At 41.6% G+C, this 21055-nt stretch overlaps 2 protein-coding genes across 2 annotated transcripts in view; one reads left to right on the plus strand and one right to left on the minus strand.

Moving 5' to 3' along the window:
• Positions 1 to 5475, minus strand: part of dhx9 (DEAH (Asp-Glu-Ala-His) box helicase 9) — a 30872-nt gene extending 25397 nt beyond the window's left edge. The window contains 2 exon segments of the mRNA XM_042497397.1: positions 3124 to 3302; positions 5460 to 5475. Of these exon segments, the coding sequence (XP_042353331.1) occupies positions 3124 to 3302; positions 5460 to 5475 (195 nt within the window).
• Positions 5476 to 5877: 402 nt separating this feature from the next.
• Positions 5878 to 19647, plus strand: lamc2 (laminin, gamma 2; the record flags this gene model as incomplete). The annotated part of the gene is made up of 20 exons (XM_042497614.1): positions 5878 to 6064; positions 6154 to 6271; positions 6405 to 6520; positions 6632 to 6763; positions 6930 to 7119; positions 8823 to 8935; positions 9627 to 10019; positions 10662 to 10895; positions 11131 to 11267; positions 12091 to 12247; positions 13418 to 13623; positions 13733 to 13812; positions 13898 to 14035; positions 15066 to 15210; positions 15297 to 15446; positions 16318 to 16432; positions 16792 to 16988; positions 17092 to 17250; positions 17328 to 17427; positions 17904 to 19647. Coding segments are annotated over 20 exons (3321 nt in total), but the record flags the coding sequence as incomplete, so codon positions are not given.
• Between the last annotated feature and the right edge of the window lie 1408 nt (positions 19648 to 21055).

Here is a 21055-nt window from a genome sequence, read left to right on the forward strand (position 1 = left end):
TTCCACAGTGTATTTTAGACTTATTGTAGGAGCTGAGCTGCAAATTCACTGATTACACTCAAATACACAATCTGGACTACATTTAGGACACATGCATCAGCACACACACAGTTATCACAACAGGAAGAAGAAAAGAGACTGAAATGAGACAAACGGTCACTAGAGGGTTAAATGAACTTGTTGGAAGCGGCTCTTCTGTCTCAGATCTCAACAAAGGGCAAAGTTTGAATTCAGATAAGATGTCATAACCTGTCACAGAAAAACTTTACTGTTTCAAAATTTTCTTTTCCTTTGATTGCAGGAGAGAAATCTTTCAGATTTCTTAACAGATTCAACTATCAAAAATTTAAAATGGAAAGTCACGTTTCATTTTGAGGTTTATTAATGTTTGAAAAAAATTTTGGAATTTTAGGAAAGAAGACAGAAAAAAACTGATGTTCAACTGTAATGACCTGTAAAAATTTTGCTCAAAAAAACTGTTTTGAATTTCAAAAAACATTGGCATTAACTGCAAAAAACTTTTCACTTTTTAAACAATTGTAAACAGGTTCATCGAAACAACTACAAAATTTTTTTTCCTGCATTGTGCTGACTCATTTTATTTTGTAAAATTCATGCGAAACAAAATGTTCGAATTTGAATGATTTTTGCAAAAGGACTGCAGCTCAGTTAATTTCAAAATTTAAACTCTTTTTTTTGGCTTTGTTGTTTTTAAATTTTTTGTGTGTAAAAAAAATTTTTTAAAATTTTCATCTGTTAAAAAAGTGAAAACAAAAAAAAAGCAAAAAAACAGCATTTAAATCATTTGCATTTTTTCAAAAAATTTTTAATTTTTTTTAAGGCACTTTTTTTTGCAATTTTTTTGATTTTTTTAAAAAACATTTAGCTTTAAAAAAAATAAAATGCAACTGTTGATAAATGCTAGCATAACTGAAATTTTTTCCTTTTTGACAACATGCTTTAACAGGACAAAAATTAGACAGTCTTTTTTAAAACAAAAATTTACAGTTCCTGCTGGACTCAAAAACTGATTTGAATGAATCACTGAATGTCTGTCACCTTAAAAATTATCTGAAGACAGGCTGTCACTAAAATTGCTCTCATTTACATTTTTTTTCATTTAGAATTTAAACGATTTCAGTTAAAACTCAGTAAAATGAAAAAATGCTTCAATCAAAATTTTTAAAAAGATTTTAACTGCTTTTATAATGATCAACAAAAACACAACAAAAAAATGCCATGATATTTTTGGAAAAAAACAAAACATGTTTGACTAAAAATTAATTTTTGTTTTTTTTTTAAAACTGTCCAAAAACAAATGAAAAAAACTGAAGCTCTGCTCAAACAAAAATGTTGAATTTGCTTGTTGACTGTGCAGCCAAAAGCAGACTTAAATAATTGAAAAATTTAAAATGTTAAACATTGTTGGGTGCATCTGAAAAAAAGTTTTTAAAATTTTTTTTTGTACAAGTTAAAAGCAAAACTTTAGACTGAAAACATTGATTGTAAAAAAAATTTAAGCAATTAAAACCTGAAAGAAAGCTGTGAAAATTTTTTTTGGATTTAAAGTGGCTAACATTTTGAAATTTTTCATAATTTCAGTTTTTTCTGAGTGAAAAAAAAATTACCCACAAACAGTTGATTAATTTTTCAAACAGTTTGTCAGTTTTTTCAAAGATAAGATGTGTAAGCTGTGATGTTGCATATATTTCAGTGTATATCAGTAAAGAGTCTGAAACACAATTATTGGCAAGTGTGAAATTGTTTTAACTTCAGAGCAAAAGTTACACTGAATTTCCATTTAATAAAAAAACTTCAAAAAATGTAGAAATATTTGTAATGTAACTAAAAAACAGATTTTTAAACACTGACCATTTGAAGATTTTTTATAACACAGCGTTCTCAACACTTTGTTTATAATCAAAATTTATTAAAAATAACTTGATTTTGAATTGATTTTTTTGTTTTCAACTGATAAAATTGTTAAAAATAGTGATTTTTTGCAAACTCATCTTAATTTTTCGATTTTTTAGTCAAAGTTGAAATTTGAATAAGGAAATTCATGGTGTTAATCTAAGTTTTTTATGATATTTTTTTTTAAGTTTTTTGTGAGAACATAAATTCTGTAAAAAAAAGTTTTTTTTTTTGATGTTTTTTTTTAAATTCCTGGAAAGTTTTTTAAAAAAATTCTGCAAGCGCTTCAAATTTTATTGTTAAAACAGTTTTCATATTTTTTAGGCTTTTAAGTGACAGTTGAAGTGAACATGCTCCCTTTTCATTGGCTTTAATAAGTTTCAATTTTAGGTTGGACAAAGTTGATGAAGACATTTTAGACTGAAGAATGAAAATCAGGTTTATACACAATCTGGACTACATTTAGGACACATGCATCAGCACACACACAGTTATCACAACAGGAAGAAGAAAAGAGACTGAAATGAGACAAACGGTCACTAAAGGGTTAAATGAACTTGTTGAAAGCGTCTCTTCTGTCTCAGATCTCAATAAAGAGCAAAGTTCTTTAATTATACCTCTAAACCTCCATCATAAATCCACTATATCATAATTAAGGGAAGTCACTTCAGGTGAACATATGGTACATTTTTAACTCCTCGGCCTGACCTGACCCCCCGGGGAGGGAAGTTATTAACCCTGAAATAAATTCATTATTAACCCTGTTTTCTGTGTGCAGAGCGGTATGAGTGTGAGTATTTCACACTGCACAAAATATAATCATTCATAAAAATCAGTGTTGCTGCTGATCATTGACATTTCCCAGGCTGTGGCTCGAGTTAGCATGTATAGATAAAATATTCCTTTTTTCGTGGTTAAAAGAGAAATAATGTATATATATTTTTTTGCACAGAGTGATACGAGTGTACGTTATATTAAAGCGGGTCCTGAGGTTTAAAATTCTTACCTTAAACAGTATAAAGTTTCTGATCTGTTAAAGAGAACATTAGTTTTAAATTTGGGTAGATGCGTATTTTGTTTCAGTTTTGGGATTGAGGTTTTATTTTTCCATGTGGAGGCGGAGGCGTTTCTGGGTGTGACTGTTTTCTCTCTCAGAAACAGTCGCACAGTTTGTACGGTGTGTTGAGAGGAATCCTCTCAGACTCTGACAGAGTACCTGAGCTCCTGCGGCGGCGGCGGCGCCTCAGGTGAGCGTGAAGTCGTATCACAGAGTGAGTCATCAGCAGTGACGAGCAGCTCAATCACAGACATCTGAGCCGAACCTGCTCCAGACACCAGAGCAAACAGGCGCACCTTAACCTCGCTGCCCTCCGGACGCTGACATCCGTCTGTGTGGAAAAATGAATCACAGTCACAAAAAAATAACCAGCTATTATCAGGAAACCATCAGCTGGTACAAGACGCCTTTAACATTTTCAAGATGTCACTTTTACATTTGCTACAATTTTTGGACATTTCCAGATTTAATAATTCATCAGTCAGGGTTCAGACACATTTTCAGGGGCTGAATTTCAGATCTTTTCAAAGAACCGCAATAATATTTTGTTTTTCTTGGCCGGCTTTTTTCCAACATTAGATTTGAACATAACAGATTAAACTGTATTCAGAAGTTATAAAATTATAAAAAGATGACAAGAGAACGACCTGAAAATCTGTTATGTTTTTTAAAAAGAGAGATAAAATTATTGAAGTGCATTAAACAAAAAAAAGGATTTTTTTCAAAAATATAATAATAATAACAACGATACATTTAAAATGACAACAAGGAAATATGTACAGGTGTTTGTATATAAGCACTTTTTTTCAATGAATTCCTTTTTATTTTCTTTTATCTTAATGTTTTGGTTAAAATTTTCATTTTCTTTATTATTATACTTTTTTATTCATTTTTTAAATTTATATATTTTTTAACCGCTGTCATTGTGAACGGACAGAGGTGTGTGAGCCGCAGCAGATCAGCGAGGTAGCTGTCATGTGCTGCTCATGCGTGCAGTGACGTGCACGGGGCAGATGAGACAACTTTTTATGAAAATGGTCTTTTGAAAATTACATTCACTTTATACTACTTTTTACTACAGTTTCAATGTCTTTCTCCGTCACTCGACGGGTTTCCATTTACCCTCAAAATAGGCCTAATGGAAACACATCATAAACTCCTGTTTATCACACAAAAGTTTTAACTGTAGCATGAGGTGGTATTTTTAGATGATTTGAAAAAGCCTTTTCATGCAAACAGTTTTTGGCTTTTGCAGCTCACATGATGGCAGTAATGCGACTTTATGGACGCAGCCTAACGTGGAAATGGATTGAGCTGAACTGAAATGAAACAGAGAGTCTAAAATAAGATTTACTGATGTGTGTTTTGCAGTGCGGCGGATGATTCACTCAGTCCTGGTTAATTCTTCCCTCTCATTCCTTCCTGCCCATCATTGCGTAACGTCATCACTAAACACTGTTTATGGGAATGAAATCCCCCCGGCTGCTCGCAGCAGCAACAAGCAGCGGCCTGTCGAAACTCTATCAGAATTTAAAACGGAGCTTTAATGCAGCCGGCGTCTCACTGCTGGAAAAGGTCTTATCAGATCTGCGGAGTGCTTGTGTGCGTGATGAGCACACGTGTGCCCGCTGCAGGCAGGCCGCTGGGTTGTTTCCTCAGAAGAGGCGTTGGCCGATTTGGGTGGGACTCTGTGGACGGGAGGGATTTGTCTGCAGGGCTTCAGGTGGGAAGGTGCAGCTCTCTGGGATTTCTGAACAAACCACAGAACTTACGAGGCGCCTCACACTCTGTAAACACTTCTGATGCTCGGTGAGCTTTTCGCTGAAAGACAAACTGTGATTTTGTCTCCATCTTCGGTCTGGTTAACTCTTTGCAATGATGCAACTTTTGGTCAGACTTCCACTAAATGTACCTTAAATATCTGGAGTGAGAAGAAAAAAGGAAAAAAATATTTTTCCTGACTTGGTGCTTGTTGGCGGGTTTTTGAAACGTGGCTAAACCTGCTGAAAGTAGACGACAGACTGCTTTCCCAGTGGAGCAGAGCTGTGTACACGGCTCTGCGGCAGACGGCCTTTGTTTTATATTCTCTCTGGTGTCACAAACAAGCTGGAAAACAGTCTCGTAAACAATGTTACCGTGGTAACTTTCAGTCTCTTGCTGCGTTCAAATGAAACTTGTGATTACGATGCGGGAAGTTGTGTACACCAATTCGTGAACTCTGGAGCTCTTCCAAAATTTTCACCTGCGACGCTGTAAAGACGGGGGCGGTCATGAACTCTTCGTGTGAACACTGAAAATAAACACGAACCCATCTGCTGCATCTCTTTCAATCTCTTCTTGCATGACACGTTAAACTTCTGCTACGGTTTGGTATTTCGTTCACACGTCAACAGCGTTTGTGGGCCTGAAATCTTTTGAAACCGAGTTCCAGAGTGCGATCTTTTGATTAAACTTCTGTCACCGCCATGCGTGTGACATCACGGCCAACCTTCGAGCTGGCGCATGGTCTTCTGGCATGCATACTGCAGCATTTTCAGTTGTTTTCGGGGATCCGTGTACATAAGGATCGTTTTCAGTACGTTATGATATGAACGCAGATCCTTCTTTAAACGCAAAAGAAAGACTTTTCCAAAAACTCCTCCATCAGTACAAAAGTTGTGCAAACTTGTATTTAAGAAAATTTAACAAGCACTTTCCATTAAATGATCTGATCTTATTCTTGCTCCCTAGAGGACGAACCCTTAAATTGAAATAATAAAAAAAACATGTTTGACCTTCAGTGCAACATTTGTACTTTTCCAAACGGTGAAAGGACATAGTTTGACTTTCCACCCAAAAAACTGCAGAAATAATGAGGACCAATCAAAAACAGAAACTCTACATGAACAAACTAAACCTGACTCCTCCCTCCTGCAGCAATAGCACGTTGCGACTGTAACGGCAGATCTCGGTATTGCCTTCGGGACAAGTTGGGCCTGCACTGTGTCGACTGTCAAGGAAACACGGAGGGACGCCACTGCGAGCGCTGCAAGGATGGTTACCACATGGTGGGGGCGTCGCCGAGCTGCACGCCCTGCCGCTGCAACCTCACAGGTGAGACACAACATGTGACGCTCCCGCTGATCTGATGAAAAATGGTCATGCTGGACGTCTAAACTTGTTTTGTTTTTTTTGGTCTCCAGGTTCTGTCAGCGCCTCGTGTGACAGCAGGGGGCGCTGCAGCTGTAAAGAAGGCGTCACAGGAGATAAATGCAACCGCTGCCCAGACGGACCGATCGGACCCAACGGCTGCAAGCAAAGGTGAAGAACCTCTTTAGCTACGCTCAGCTTCTAGCAGTCACACGTAGTTAATCTTAATAGACAAAACTTTTCGCCTTTTACATTCACACGCAGTTTCTCTGGATAACTTCCTGTTGCTGGTTGTGTTTTTCAGACGTCAGCTCAGACAGGATTCTGGGAGTCAGGCCTGTTTCTGTTACGGTCACAGCAGCCGATGTTCAGTGCAGTCCGGTTTCTCCGTCTACAACATCACAACCACCTTCACCGACGGTAACCTGAACATCTGCACTTCACAATAAAAGACCCCAGAGTATTTCAGAAAATTCTGGGTTTGATTTCAAAATAAAAGTCTCTGAGAAGTTGTAACCATTGTGTTTTCAGGTCCAGACGGTTGGACGGCAGCGACGGCGCAGGGCGTCACCCCCGACAACGTTCACTTCCGCTGGTCACCGACTCACCAGGACCTGGAGGTCATCTCCAAAAACAGCCTGCCGGTTTACCTGTACGCCCCAGGTGAGAACAAGCCCCGCCTCCTTCATTCTCCCTCCATTATCGCCCCCTTTCCTTCCTTCCTTCATTCCTTTCCTCTCTCCATGTCTCCTTCTTCCCTTCCTCGTGTCTCTTTTCCTCCACTCATTTCCTCCCCTCCTGATCAGGTGTCTTGTCTCCTCCCCCTCAGCTCCTTACCTGGGGAATCAGTTGCTGAGTTACGGTCAGAACTTGTCCTTCTCGCTGCGTCTGGACCGTGGCGTCCGCCATCCGTCCACCAGCGACGTGATTGTGGAGGGCGGCGGCCTGCGAGTGTCAGCGTCGCTGGGTGAGCTGCGCTCTATCGTCCCCTGTGGACAGAAGATCAACTACAGCTTCAGGTGAGAGCCAGGACAGTCCGTCAGGGTCACCTCCGTCCACAAACCCCACCCACTGTACGGAGGCAACGTAATGCCAAAACATAACGAAAAAGAACAAAACCTGTTTTACGAATTTACCAACAAACACGACGTAGTTTGCAAATGAAAAACAGAATTAAAGGAATGCATTTTCTTTTACAAATATAAAACGTACCTAACAAAAAAAATGCACAACATATTTTTGTTTACATGCTTCAGAAACAAACACAAACAAACACAAACCAAAACAAATCTACTCAGACAAAAAAATATCATGTGACTTTTGGCAGTATTTTTCCCTCTTTTATTCAGTCTATAGCCCTCTTCATACAGGACAATTGATACATGGAGACCTAACCCTGAAAAAAAAGTTTGCATTTTCAAAGATTTTTTTTCTTTAACTTTTTTTTCTCTGAATGTTTGCCTTTTTTTCTTTTCTTTTTTTAAATTTTATGTTGGGGATTTTTTAAGAAAACATGTTCTCCAAACCCATTTTTTTTCTGCACATCATTTTCTGCCTCCGTCCTGCTCGAGAAATATGGAGGCTGGGGTGGAAATTAAAAATGAATGTTTTGACAGCATTTTGGGTGCAAATTGGGGAGGCTCATGTAAGTGCACAACATGGAGAGCCATTCGCAGAGAGCGCACGCTCAAATCAAGAGAGCGAGATCTCAAAGACATGTTGGCAGCTCAGATTCAGACAGGACATCCAGGGTTTGACCTCGCTGGCTCTGAAACGTCTTCTTCGTTCGAGTGTGAACATTCCTGCTGTCAGAGAGGAAGAATCTGCTGCTGTAATCAGAGCAAGTAGGAACAAACTTCTCCTGCACAAAGAATCTGCAGCTGCCGAGACTCTGGCTCTGTTCACACCCGATTACTGCGCCACAGAGGCTGCATAGAAACACCGTGTTTGTTCCGGTAAAATCACCAAAATACAAAATATTTTCACTTGGCGTGCTGCAACACTAACCCGAGGCAACTCGAGCCTGGAGCCTGGAGCCGTATATTTAGCTAAAAACGGGCTTTGACGGGTTTTTTAAAATACTGTCGATGCATTTCTTTGCATATTTTGGCAGATTCTGCACGATGCACTTTTTTCTTTGACGGGGCCCCAGACGAGAGCTTTTTTTTGTTTTTAGGATTTTAAGACATCAGGGTCTCATCCCGAACCTCTGTAGGGGATCAAACTCTATTTTGATGCTTTTTTAATGAACTCTGGCACCTTATTTTCCCTGAAAAAACTTTTAATTATGAACAGTGTTGTTAAAAATATTAGTAGTTGTTGGTAATTATCGGAGTACTTTACAATATCACAATATTAGTGGTGGAATCAAAATAAGTATATTTAGTCAAGTACAAGTATGAACAGAATGACAGATTATTAGATCCACGGCTAATGATCATAGTTAGGGACTGTTTGTCATTTTTAAAGGAAAATGGTTCTGGCAATTTTTTATCTTCTTTATATTTTTTGATGATTTGTTTTCTGGTTAAATTTTTTGGGGATTTTTTTGTCTTTCAATGTTTTTGCCTTTTTTTTCTCCATAAATTTCTGCCCATTTTATTTCTTTCTTTAAAAATTTGTTTTTTTCTTAAAGAAAGCAGGCCCTCTAAACCTGCAGGCCTGCCAAAATAAGTAAAGTTTATTGTAAAGAGTGAAATTATATTTTCTGTTTGCTGAACAGACTGGATGAGCGGCCCAGCAGTAAGTGGAGGCCTCAGCTCTCCTCCTCACAGTTTCAGACGCTCCTGCAGAACATCACCGCCATCAAGATCCGGGCAACATTCGGCGACGATGGTGAGCTTCCTTTTACTACCATATTTTACTTTGCAATCACACGCACTTTCTCTCAATAACTAGAAACGTTTAACTTTTAGCAGTGACACGCACTTTCTCTCAGTGACTTTCGTTTTTTTTCTATAGAAAGAAACTTTCAGCATTTAGCAATCATACGAATTTTTCTTTATAAGCAATAAATTTAAACTTTTAGCAATCACAGTTTTTTTTTGATAAGCAGTAACCATTAGCTCTTAGCAAAACCATGCAATTTCTTTCAAAAAGCAGAAACTTTCAGCTTTTAACAATCACACAGTTTTCTTATGAGCAGAAACTTTCATCTGGTAGAATTTTTAGAGTTTCTTTCAATAGACAGAAACTTTTATCCTTTTGCAATCACACGCAGTTTCCCTCGATTTCAGTAACTTTCAGCTTTTAGCAACAGCACAGTTTTTCTCTATAAACAGAAACTTTTCAGCATTTAAAAAACAAACGAGTTTCTCTGTATAAGCAATAAATTCCAACTTTTAACAATCACACAGTTTTCTGATGAGCAGAACAGCATGCACTACCTCGAAGTAACAGCGTTCACACGCAGGTCCTCCATAAAAAGACATTTTGAGTCACATTGTGATCTGTTCTCAAAAAAAAAGATTTTACTGCTGAGTATTTGATGGGTGATCTTGGTTGATGTAATTATTGTGTTTTTCAGGACGTGGTTACCTCGACAACGTGCAGCTGGTTTCGGCTCGACGCGGCACCGGCGTCCCGGCCCCCTGGGTTCAGACCTGCAGCTGCCCGCAGGGTTACGAGGGCGACTTCTGCGAACGATGCTCGGCCGGTTTCAGACGCAGCGCCCCCGCACACGGAGCCTTCAGCACCTGCGAGCCCTGCAGCTGCGCAGGAGGCAGCTGCGACCCGCAGACCGGCGACTGTTACTCTGCCGACGAGACGCCCGGAGAGCGCAGCTGCGTCCACGGGTTTTACCGCGACCCCTGGCAGCCTCGCTCCTGTCTGAAGTGTCCCTGTCCGGACGGAGTGTCTTGCTCGCTGGCCGCCGGCGCTCTGGTGCCCCGGTGTGACCGCTGTCCGCCCGGCGCCACAGGTGAGGACAACTACATCACACCCTCACAACCACAGTAAAATACTCAGAAGTAATCAATCAGTAACTATCAGTGATAAAAATACTCAGTTACAAGTAAAAGTACTGCATTCAAACCCTTAGTTCAGTTAAAGTACAGAAGTATGATCAGCAAAATGTCCTAAAGTATAAAAAAGTAAATGCACTAAAGAAAAGCAGATATCTTTAACAAGACTTTGGGACATTTAGCAGACTTTTCTCTGGTGACAAAACCAGGTATTTTTGACCACATTTAGCCGACATTTTCCTGCTTTCATAAACAGGGTTTTTTAACAAGATATTTACAAAGTACTTTGTAAAGATTTTCTGGTAAAAAAAACTGTTTAAGAAATTTAACAGCATGTTTCTTGAAACAAAACTGGGTATTTGAAGCCAAAACAAACAGGAAATCTTCATTTGAAAAGTACCTCGTGACTAAAGCTGCCAAATATTGCAGTAAAACGTACAATATTTGCCTCTGAGATGTCATCGGTAGAAGTACAAAGTGGCCTTAAACTGGAATACTTCAAATTTCATACTTAAGGACAGTACTTGGGTAAATGTACTTAATTAAACACTGTAATTATTTGTAAATATGACTGATTCAAGTGTGTGTACCTTCCTCAGGTCCTCGCTGTGACGTCTGTCAGGAGGGCTTTTACGGTGGCCCTCCGAGGGGCGACGTGGTGCAGTCGACCTGCAGGCCCTGCCAGTGTAACGGCCACATTGACGTCAGCGTGGCGGGAAGCTGCGACCGCAGCAGCGGCGAATGTCTGAAGTGTCTGAACAACACGAAGGGGTGGAACTGTGATTCCTGTCAGCGAGGCTTCTACCACCGCCGGGCCGGCGACGCCTGCAAACGTAAGAACAGTCACTTAAAAATAAAGCGTGACTCTAATCTGAGGTTACTGATGATTGTAATAGTCAACTGTAAGTAACTGATTTCAGCCTCTATAACACGAGAATTTTCTCAGCATTACGATGACCTTTGAAGGCCTCGTTTGTATGAAGTTACATGAACATTTTATCTTTACGGGAATAAATGATGTGTCGAGCTGCTTAAACTCTAACAGCTGTTTCTTGTTTTGTGGCCCAGCGTGTGACTGCGACCTTCGGGGCTCAGAGTCTGATCAGTGCGATGACTCGGGTCAGTGTCGCTGCAGAGCAAACTTCGAGGGTCTGAAGTGTCAGAGGTCCAACTGTCCCGCCTGTTTCAGCCCCATCAAGAAAAAGGTACAAAAAGTGCACCGAGAAACACTTACTGGCATCGGCTTCAGGTCGTGGTGAACTCCCAAAATTTAACAGTTAAATGTCGATACGGACAAAAAACTAAGCGAATGTTTTCTGGTGTGCTGAAATATTTTGTCCAGAGGATTATTGGGTTTGTTAGTTCAGACTCAAGAGGTGTTGAAGGGGTTGTGATGAAAAGTGGTTCATCATTCATGTTCCCCTGAGGATGAACTGTGCAGTCATGAAAAACCTGGATAAGTCATGGACTTGTAAATAGCAGTTTCCAGGCCTGGAAAAGTTTTGGAAAAGTCATGAAATTAACAATAATTTCCATTTTTACAGTTTCTGGCTGATAAATGGTGTCTGTTCAGGGATCGCATCTTTTCTTAAATATCATCAAAAAACTTTAAATAACAAAAGTTTAATAAAAAGATTAATAATAATTTAAAAAATAAATTAAAAAATCATTAAGGGGTAAAAAAAAAAGCCTTAAATAGTCAAAAACATTATATTGAAAAAAAAACTCAAAAAATGGAAAAAATATGGCATATTTGCAGTCAACAAAGTACAAATGCAGCAACAGGATACCTCGAGCATGATATTCAGCTGCAGAAGGATATCTAGACGGTAACATGTAGTCCACTGACGGAGCGGCAACATGTGACAAATCGGGATGAGAACGTGTTGCCGTGTGAACGACGAGCTCCACCTTCTGAGCCGCGGCGCCGTGTTACTATCTGAGGTTTCAGTGACGACATTGGAAAGAGGTCTGAAAAAACTGGCGTGTTGGAAACGGCAGCTCTCAGTGCTGAACTCTGTGTTTCAGATGGAGGCGTACGCTGCCAAACTGAAGGAGCTGGAGACGCTGTTCTCAAACATGGACGGAGGTCTGAAACCCGGCAACAGCGCCGAGCTGGAGGCCGCCCTGAGAGCCGCCGAGGAGCTGGTGGACGACCTGCAGGACGACACCGAGCTGCTCGCAGGTAACACAACACTCGCGTCCTTTATGTTGCCATAGATACAGCCAATAGAGGCACTAGAGGGCGGAGTCAAGTGGTTTCACGCAACAACAAACGAGGCGACAGCGGAGGGCGTAATGATGAAGGTTTTAACGGAGGCAGCGTTATAGACCGTGGCACTCTATGAGATCATTAACCCTTAGGGCCCGATTTAATATTACTCACTCTTCTCGCTCTGAACACAAAATGCACTTTTCAAAATTAAAAAGTATTAAACATGAATATTATTTTCTACTTTCATTGAGTCTATTTTTTAACCAGCATCAGTCCTAATCATGAATATCAAATATTCATTAATTTTCAGAATTTGATGTCATGATGCCACTATGTTTTTAGAAAAAACACAAAAATGAATGATGTTAAGTGTCCCCCTAATCAGTGTGTGAGTGTAGCTGCTGACAGTCTGGGATATGTCAGTGTGTGAGAGTAGCTGCTGACAGTCTGGGATATGTCAGTGTGTGAGTGTAGCTGCTGACAGTCTGGGATATGTCAGTGTGTGAGTGTAGCTGCTGACAGTCTGGGATATGTCAGTGATCAGCAGCTACATTGACTGTGACAGGTCACCTAGTGGAAATAGCATGTATTTCCTCCATATGCCAAATATGGTCAAAATGACCTCATCAGGTGGAAAATAGTCAAAATGACAAATTCAGAGTCAAAAGCCCAGAATGACACCCAGAAATAATACAAGTCCTGTTTTTCTGCTCTGATGGCTGTGGGATCAAAAATGTCAGTTTGAATGGGTTTCAATGGAGCATTTTTGGACCTGAACAGTCTGAATGTAACTATTTAGTTTCCACAGTGTATTTTAGACTTATTGTAGGAGCTGAGCTGCAAATTCACTGATTACACTCAGATACACAATCTGGACTACATTTAGGACACATGCATCAACACACACACAGTTATCACAACAGGAAGAAGAAAAGAGACTGAAATGAGACAAACAGGCCCTAAAGGGTTAAAAACTAATTCTCTAAATCTTCTAGTCTCTTGCAATTGTGCTCAGGGTTCAAAGGGTTAAACACTGAAAGGTGTCTGATACCTGAGGCCACATCAGTTTAGTTGTGCTGCTTTCAGAGGGTTAAAAAACTCTGAATGTACGGATGACATCATACCGGCTGTGTCCAATAGGATTGGAGAAGAACCTGCAGGGCCGCCTAGCGTCCATCAGCAAGAGTCAGCTCGCCGAGGGGCAGGACATCCTGAACATCGCCGACGCCGCCGATGACATCAAACAGCGACAGCAGACATATAAGTCGAAGGTGGACGATGTCCGGAGTCTGATCGACGAGATGAAAGGCAAACTGACGGACGCCAAAGACGACCTCAGATCAGCTGTAAGACAATAGCAGGATGATGTCACACCAACATGTGGTCACAATGACACATCTGTACTTTAAATGTCTCTCTAATCACGATAATATCGGCCTGCTTCCTTCCTGTCAGGAGATTCCCGTCGGAGACGCTCCGTCTGTCCCGAACCCTTTCTCCTCTCTGGTGCAGGCCGCCAACAGTCTGGCTGATAAGTAAGACCATCGTGTTCACTCACGGTGTTATTCATACTCTGATGAGATGTTTGTGTCACTTCCTGTCTGTCTGTCCGTCCTGCAGACATCAGACGACGGCGGGCGCCGTGGAGCGAAGCGCCAACGACGCTCTGAGTGACTCGGAGAAGAGTCTGAATCTGGTCCGAGGTCTCATGAACAAAGAGAACAAAGTCAAAGAGCTGATCGGAGGTCTGAAATCAATGTGAGTCTCTTCTGTCCATCTCAGATTTTTCTTTTTTACCAAAAGGTGTGAAGAGCAGTGATACTCAACGTCTGGCACGCGGGCCAAATCTGGTCCTCCATATGGTGCCGGGTGGCAATATTCTAATTTTAAATCCTAGAAATGTCCTAAAATCTTAAAAATGTCCTAAAATCCTCAAAATGACCCAGAATCCTAGAAACGTGGGGAGGACACTAAGAGACATCAGCGCTCTGCTGGACAACATGAGTGAGTTCAGGAAAGTGAATCTGATTTTGGGGCGTCTTCTGGCTCAGACTGTGCGCCCGAGGCTTCTGCAGCGGCCGGGATCCTGTCCGACCTGCGGCCCTTTGCTGTGTGTCCTTCCCCGCGTCCCACCTGTCCCATCTCTCTTCAGCTGTCCTAAAAATAAATGCCCCGGAAAAATAATAATGAAATCTAACCAAAATCTGATCAAATCGTGTTTCCTTTAGGGTCGAATCATCTAAGAATCAGAATCGTAGTGTTTTTGTTAGAACGAGTCTTTTATATCTTCAGGGCGAGCTGGTCCTCCTCTACGGAGATCGCCCAGAAGGGACAAACCAAACGCTGCTCACAGAGACGTTTACACGTCGACCACCGCCGACCAGCAGCCAATCTGTGGCGAGCAGCGTCACAAAAACACAGAGCTTATCGTAGGCGTCACGGAGGTCAAATAATCGTTAATACATTACAGCAATTTTGGAATAATTGTTCGTATGTCTCCAAACAAAATTATTGTACAAATATGATAATTATTGTACAAGTACGACAAAAAGCATGGACTCTACAGCGCCGTCTGTGTGTGACAAAGTGTGTGTGTGTGTATGTGTGTGTGCGCGTGTGTGCGTGTGTGTGCGCGTGTGTGTGCGCGCGCGTGTGTATGTGTGTGTGCGTGTGTGCGTGCGTGTGTGTGTGTGTGTGTGTGTGTGTGTGTGTGTGTGTGTGCGTGTGTGCGCGTGTGCGCGTGTGTGTGTGTGTGTGTGTGTGTGTGTGTGTGTGTGTGTGTGTGCAGGTACGATAAGACCTCCTTCCAGGTGAAGGGTTTGGAGAACCAAGCCATCCGGCTGAGCGGCGAGGCCAAAGACGAGAGCAAAATGGCAGACGGCATGCTGAAAGACATCGCCAGCATGGAGCGAAACTTCCCAGCAGCCCTGAAGGTAACAAACCCCGCCCCCCCCCCCCAAAAAACAAAAACAAAAACATTCATGAGTGAGTTCTCACTCTGCTCTCCCATCATGCTCAGGGGCAGGTGGACACCATGGTCTCCAGGTTGGACGACATGAGGCAGGCGGTGGACGGGGACATCGAGGACATTGAGGCGCTGAGGGACGACATGCTGCGAGACAACGCCGCCACCGAGGACCTGCTGAGGAGGGGCAGGGCCTCTCAGAAGGTACTACAGCATGACAGGAGGCCAGGGGCCAGGCACAGGGGCCCCAGACCGCAGGAACTGCTCCTGTGGGACAATTTCTGTGAACTTTTAGAGCGTGAGACATGTCCCCACCTCGAGGGGGGTACTTCAGTGCGGCCCCGAAAGTCTTAGAAATGTCCTAAAATCCAAGAAACTTCCCTAAATTTTGGGCCATTTTAATGCTGTGATGTTGGAAAGTCATTCTTCTGACTTCCAAAATTCGCAAAAATTAATAAAGTTAAAAATTATTAAAACTACAAGACATTTTTTTTGTGTGTGTTTTTAAAAAAATAAAAATAAACAAGGCAAACAAGACTTGGAAAAGAGGTTTAAAAAACATAATGAAGGAAAGAAGAAAAGAGGAAGAAAAAAGAAAAACAAAAATGAATGAATGAAAATTCAATTTCATAATTCTGTAAGGTCATTTCAAATATGGAATTATGATTATTATAAATACAGTTCTTCTCTGACTTGGGGGCCGAGCGCAGGGGCCCCAAACACGTTTCCTGTAATATTTGCACCGCCGAGTCAGTCAGAGTGATGTCACTGACGGACGGAGCTCGCCGTCTGACACGATTCAACGTGTTGCACGGCCTGACGAAAACACGACGAGGGCCGACAGAGCAGGACGCACCGTAAAGACCAGGGGACAGACGCTCACAGATGTCCGTCCATCAGCTCGGTGTGTTTAGCTGTCTCTTTCCTCGAGTCGTCGCTGCGCGTTTCGCATCATTTCAGCGCCGTCAAAATGACACGAACACACAAAGATGAAACACGAGGGAGAGTAGTTCAGGTGGTCTTTGCTTCTTGTCTCAGTCATGTCCATGTCCATGTCCATGTGGTCCCTCTGCAGGAGGCCGGCAAGCTGCTGGACAGAGTCAATGTCGCCAAGATGGACACCGAGGACGCCCTGAGACGCATCAACACCAACACCGATGAACTGGACAACGCCCTCAACAACCTCAGAGGTAGACAAACTGACTGAGGGACAGACAGAGAGACAGACTGATGGACAGAGAGACAGACAGACTGATGGATGGAGGGACAGACTGATAGACAGAGAAAGAGAGAGAGAGGTGGACAGACAGACAGAGAGACAAAAAGAAAGATGGACAGACAGAAAGACAGACTGACAGATGGACAGAGAGTCAAAGAGAGAGACTGACGGACAGAAAGAAAGAGAGACAAATGAGCAGACAGAGAGAGAGAGACACACAGAAAGACAAAGAGACAGATAGATAGACTGATGGACAGACAGAGAGACAGACAGATGGATGAAGAGACACTCTCTGTGTCCTCTCTGACTCGTCCTCATCCTCTTCCGCAGGGTTTGACCAGCAGATCGACGTCAATAAAGCTGAGGCCGACGCCGCCATCAAGCTCCTTCCTGGCATCAGCTCCATCATCCAGGAGGCCGTCAGGGACAACGCTGAGACCACGTCTCTGCTGAGGGACGTGTCCGGAGGCTACAACGATGCCCTTGGAACCTTCAACGTCCTGGAGAACAAGGTTAACGACCTGGAGGTAACAACCAATCACCAGCTGTCTTATCAACACAACAGGAAATGATGGTGAGACGGATGCCAGCGTCTCCGCTCTGTGTTGACTAAGTGTCTTCACTCTGCAGGGGACATTTAGGTCTTTGCCGCCTTATGACGGTCTGCTGATCGAAGCCACCAAACTGAACAAGGACGCACTGGACCTGAAGACGAAGGCGCTGGGAGTTGCTGGAGACCTGTCCTCAAGGCTGGACAGCGCCCAGAGGCTGGAGATGGACGCCCAGCAGGTCGAGTGTCCGACCAGAGACAGCATGTCGGGACAAAGAGTCTCACAAAGTAAACCGTGTGCTTTTTTCCTCTGCAGGCTGCTGATGGAGCGGTTGCAGCGTTCAACAACGCCAGACAGACCAGAGACGCCGTGGGAATGACACTGAAGGACATCAACGCTCTTCTGGACAAGATGAGTGAGTTCAGAGTCCAGAAATACTGTCCAATCCGTTTGTTTAGATCATCCTAAAATCCTAACTGACCAAAAACCCTAGACACATCCTAAAATCCTACAAACATCCTAAAATTCGAGAAATGTCCTAAAGCAACGTGAAAATCTTAAAAATGTCCAAAAATCCTCGAAAAGTCTTAAAATCCAAGAAATATCCTCAAATCTTTGAAGGAAACATGCCTCCTTAGCCCACAGTCTCACGGGTTTGGAAAGCAGTTTAAAATCAGCAATAAAATATTTTCAAAATACAGCGATTTAATTATGAAGACTACTCATATTTTTAACATCACAATTTATAATCAAATTTAAAATAAAAGCTGTTTTCAGGGTAAATAAGGTGCCAGAGAGCAGAAAAAGCATGAAAATAGAGCTTGTTCTTGAAAAAGGAGGATCCCCCCCCCCAACTCACCGTCTATGTCCGTTCTCTCTCCCCGTCCTCAGACCAGCCGGGGACTGTGGACGAAGACGAGCTGAAGAGGCTGGAGGACAGCGTGGCCGACGCTCAGAGGGACGTGGAGGGGAATCTGAGGCCGCGGCTCAGGATCATGGAGGACCAAGAGGATGCCTACCGCCGCCGCCTCAACAGCATCAATGTGGACATCGATAAGATCCTGGGAGACATCACTAACCTGGAGGACATCTTGAAGGCCATCCCTGAAGGCTGCTTTAACAGCCGCCGCGACGAGGAGCCCTGAGGACGCCCGAGACCACTAACAGCACCTGCTGGTCCAACGAGACACCTCCTGCTCCCATTTAACTCAGCATTTTGTTTCTTGTTAAAAACACTGTTTGCGTCATCGGCCTGCTGCAGTTATTGATCACAGTCATGTTTAATGATAAGAAAGATATCACAAATTGATATTAAAAATCTATATTTTTATAGCATCTTTCTTGGGCAAAGTGTGAATACTGAGACGAGTATTTTTAGTCTCTTTACAACACAAACTTTTATTTTATTGTGTGAATCAAACACAAGTGAAAAACTCACCGCTTACAGCTGCTGATGAAATATATCTCTGGAGCTTCTCGCTGTCGGACCTCGTTACACTTCAAATTAAAAGTTTAAAAGTTCTCTGAGGCTCATGAAGACCGGATCTCTGGCTTGTTGAGCATTATTTTGGATTTGTAGATAAATCTGAATCTTTTATTTCTCCTCCAAAGTTGGATCAGATGTTCCTCTCACATATCGCGTCTCATGCAGCAACACGCTCAGAAATTTTGTCTTATATTTTTCTCGTCATGAGATGTCAAATCCAGAAGCATCAAACCTTGTAAACCATCCAGATCTGCTCCGACCAGGTGAGCTCAATGATCATCAGCAACCTGTCAGCTCAGGAAACGCCCCCGAAACACCATATAAGGACAGGTGTGGTGCCGTGTGCAAAGACTCTGAACCACAGAATTGGAGGGATGACACCAAAAAATAAGTTAATGCATTTTAAAAAATAGAAAATAAAAAAGACTGCAGAGAGAAGGTCTTCTGCTTAAGTCACCTTCAGCTTAACCCTTTGAAAGAGAGCCAACTGCTTTGATTTCTTTCAAAAACATGAGAAGAAGACAAGAAGCAACTTAACTAGCCATGGCCCAAAGATCAGCAAGAAATCAGTTAAAACAAAATTACCTGAAAATAAGCAACAGAGAGTGGGAGAGAGGGAAAAAATAAAATAAGTTACCAGCAAGACGGCTCATTGTTGCTGATTTGTAGTGTTTTTTTTTTTCAGTACTACGGAAAAAACAGAATGATTAACAAAAAGATCACTTGAGATAGATTTGGTGTTTTAAAAAGTTGTTTCTGCAGATCAGCTCGTTTAATATGTTAAATAAAAAAAAAACATACAGAAAATTTAACGTGCAAATGTTTTAGCATTATTGCACATAGTAACTACTGATAACCATCTTTTTTCTTTGTTTTTGAACACGTCATAACGCCATAATAAACGACCCCTGCGGGTTGATTGGTATAAAAAATATTCAGAGCCCGTATCTAACTTTGGTTTTTGATGTATATTTTTCTGTTTATGTTTGTGAGAGTGTGAATGTATTTATAAGTGTACATACAGGACATCAGGCCGTTTTTAGAAATCTTTTTTAACTTCAGTGTTTTTATTTGTTCTGTCATCATTTAAGTGCCTCAGCAGCAGAGATGTTTCTTTGTCACAGCTTTAAATAAACCTGCTGCACTTTATTCTGTTTCACGTTTTAATTGTTATCGTTAGCGTTTTATCGCCCAGCCCTAACGGACAGTAAAGGAGAGAGTAGAAAATCGTACACTTCTCTGTACAGCTTGCATTCAAACATGCAGGAGTGAGGGAGATGCCACCGTAGTAATGGCGATTTGTTTACTTCCAGTACACTTTGGTAATATCAAATCTTTAGTTTGTAACCCTCAGCCGCAAATTACCATTATTTTAATTATTGACGAATCCACCAATGAATCTTTTTAGTAATCAGTTCATCATTTAGTATGCAGAGCGCAACAAATAGAAACAAATTCTCAATTTGATACTGTCTATCGTTGTATTGTAACTAAGCGACTGAAAAATAAGGTGGGCATCTCAGGTTTGGTTTAAGATTGGTTCTGTTCTGTATTGTATTGGTCTGTACTGGTCCGCCATGCTAAGATCAGAAATTATCGATAAGCTTCAGTACCTCAGTATGGAGTTCCACAGGGGTCCATTCTTGGGCCCCTTTTATTTTCCATTTACATGCTTCCTCTTGGTCACATGATTAAAAAACACAACATCAGTCACCATTTCTATGCTGATGATACACAATTATATCTTTAAACTATGACCACCAAGAACTAACCAGTTTATCACTGAGCCAAAGTAAACGTTTGTGCCAAATTTTAAAAAAAACGACCTAAATGTGTTCTTGAGATGTCCCGTTCATGTGTATATGATGGATGCAAGGTCACACTGACATTAACCATTAACCACTAAAATTTATTTTAAATTTTTTTTGAAAAGGCTCCCCCAAGATGTTCTTAAGATATTGCATTCACAGGGATGAGACAGAGGGATTACAGTGACCTTTGACCTCCAAAATCTAACTATGATGTTGTTAAGTCCAAGTGGGCATTTGTGCCAAATTTAAAGGAATTCCCTAAAGTCATTCTTGACATATCCTGTTCACGAGAATGAGATGGACTAGGTCACATTGTCCTTGACCTTTGACCACTAAAATCCAATCACTTCATCCTTAAATCCAAGTGAACATTTGTGCCAAATTCAAAAAAGTCCCTCATGGAGATCTTGAGACATCATGTTCATGAAAATGAGACAGATGTAAGGTCACGGTGACTTTTGACCACCAAATTCTAATCAGTTCATTGTTGAGTCCGAGATGGTGTTTGTGCCATATTTGAAGAAATTCCTGTGAAGTGTTCTTGAAACATTGTGTTTACAAGAATGTGGCAGACAGGTCACAGTGACCTTGACTATCTAAATCGAATCACTTCACCCGTGAGTCCAAGCAGACGTTTGTGTTCTTGAGATCGTATTCACAAGTATGAAACAGACGGACAACGAAAAACCCAAAAACATATGCCTCCGCTTTTGGAGGCAAAAAAATGTATTGTGTGTTTTGGTGCC

The sequence above is a fragment of the Plectropomus leopardus genome, chromosome 12 (genome assembly GCF_008729295.1).
Source record: "Plectropomus leopardus isolate mb chromosome 12, YSFRI_Pleo_2.0, whole genome shotgun sequence".
NCBI classification, from domain to species: Eukaryota; Metazoa; Chordata; class Actinopteri; order Perciformes; family Serranidae; genus Plectropomus; species Plectropomus leopardus.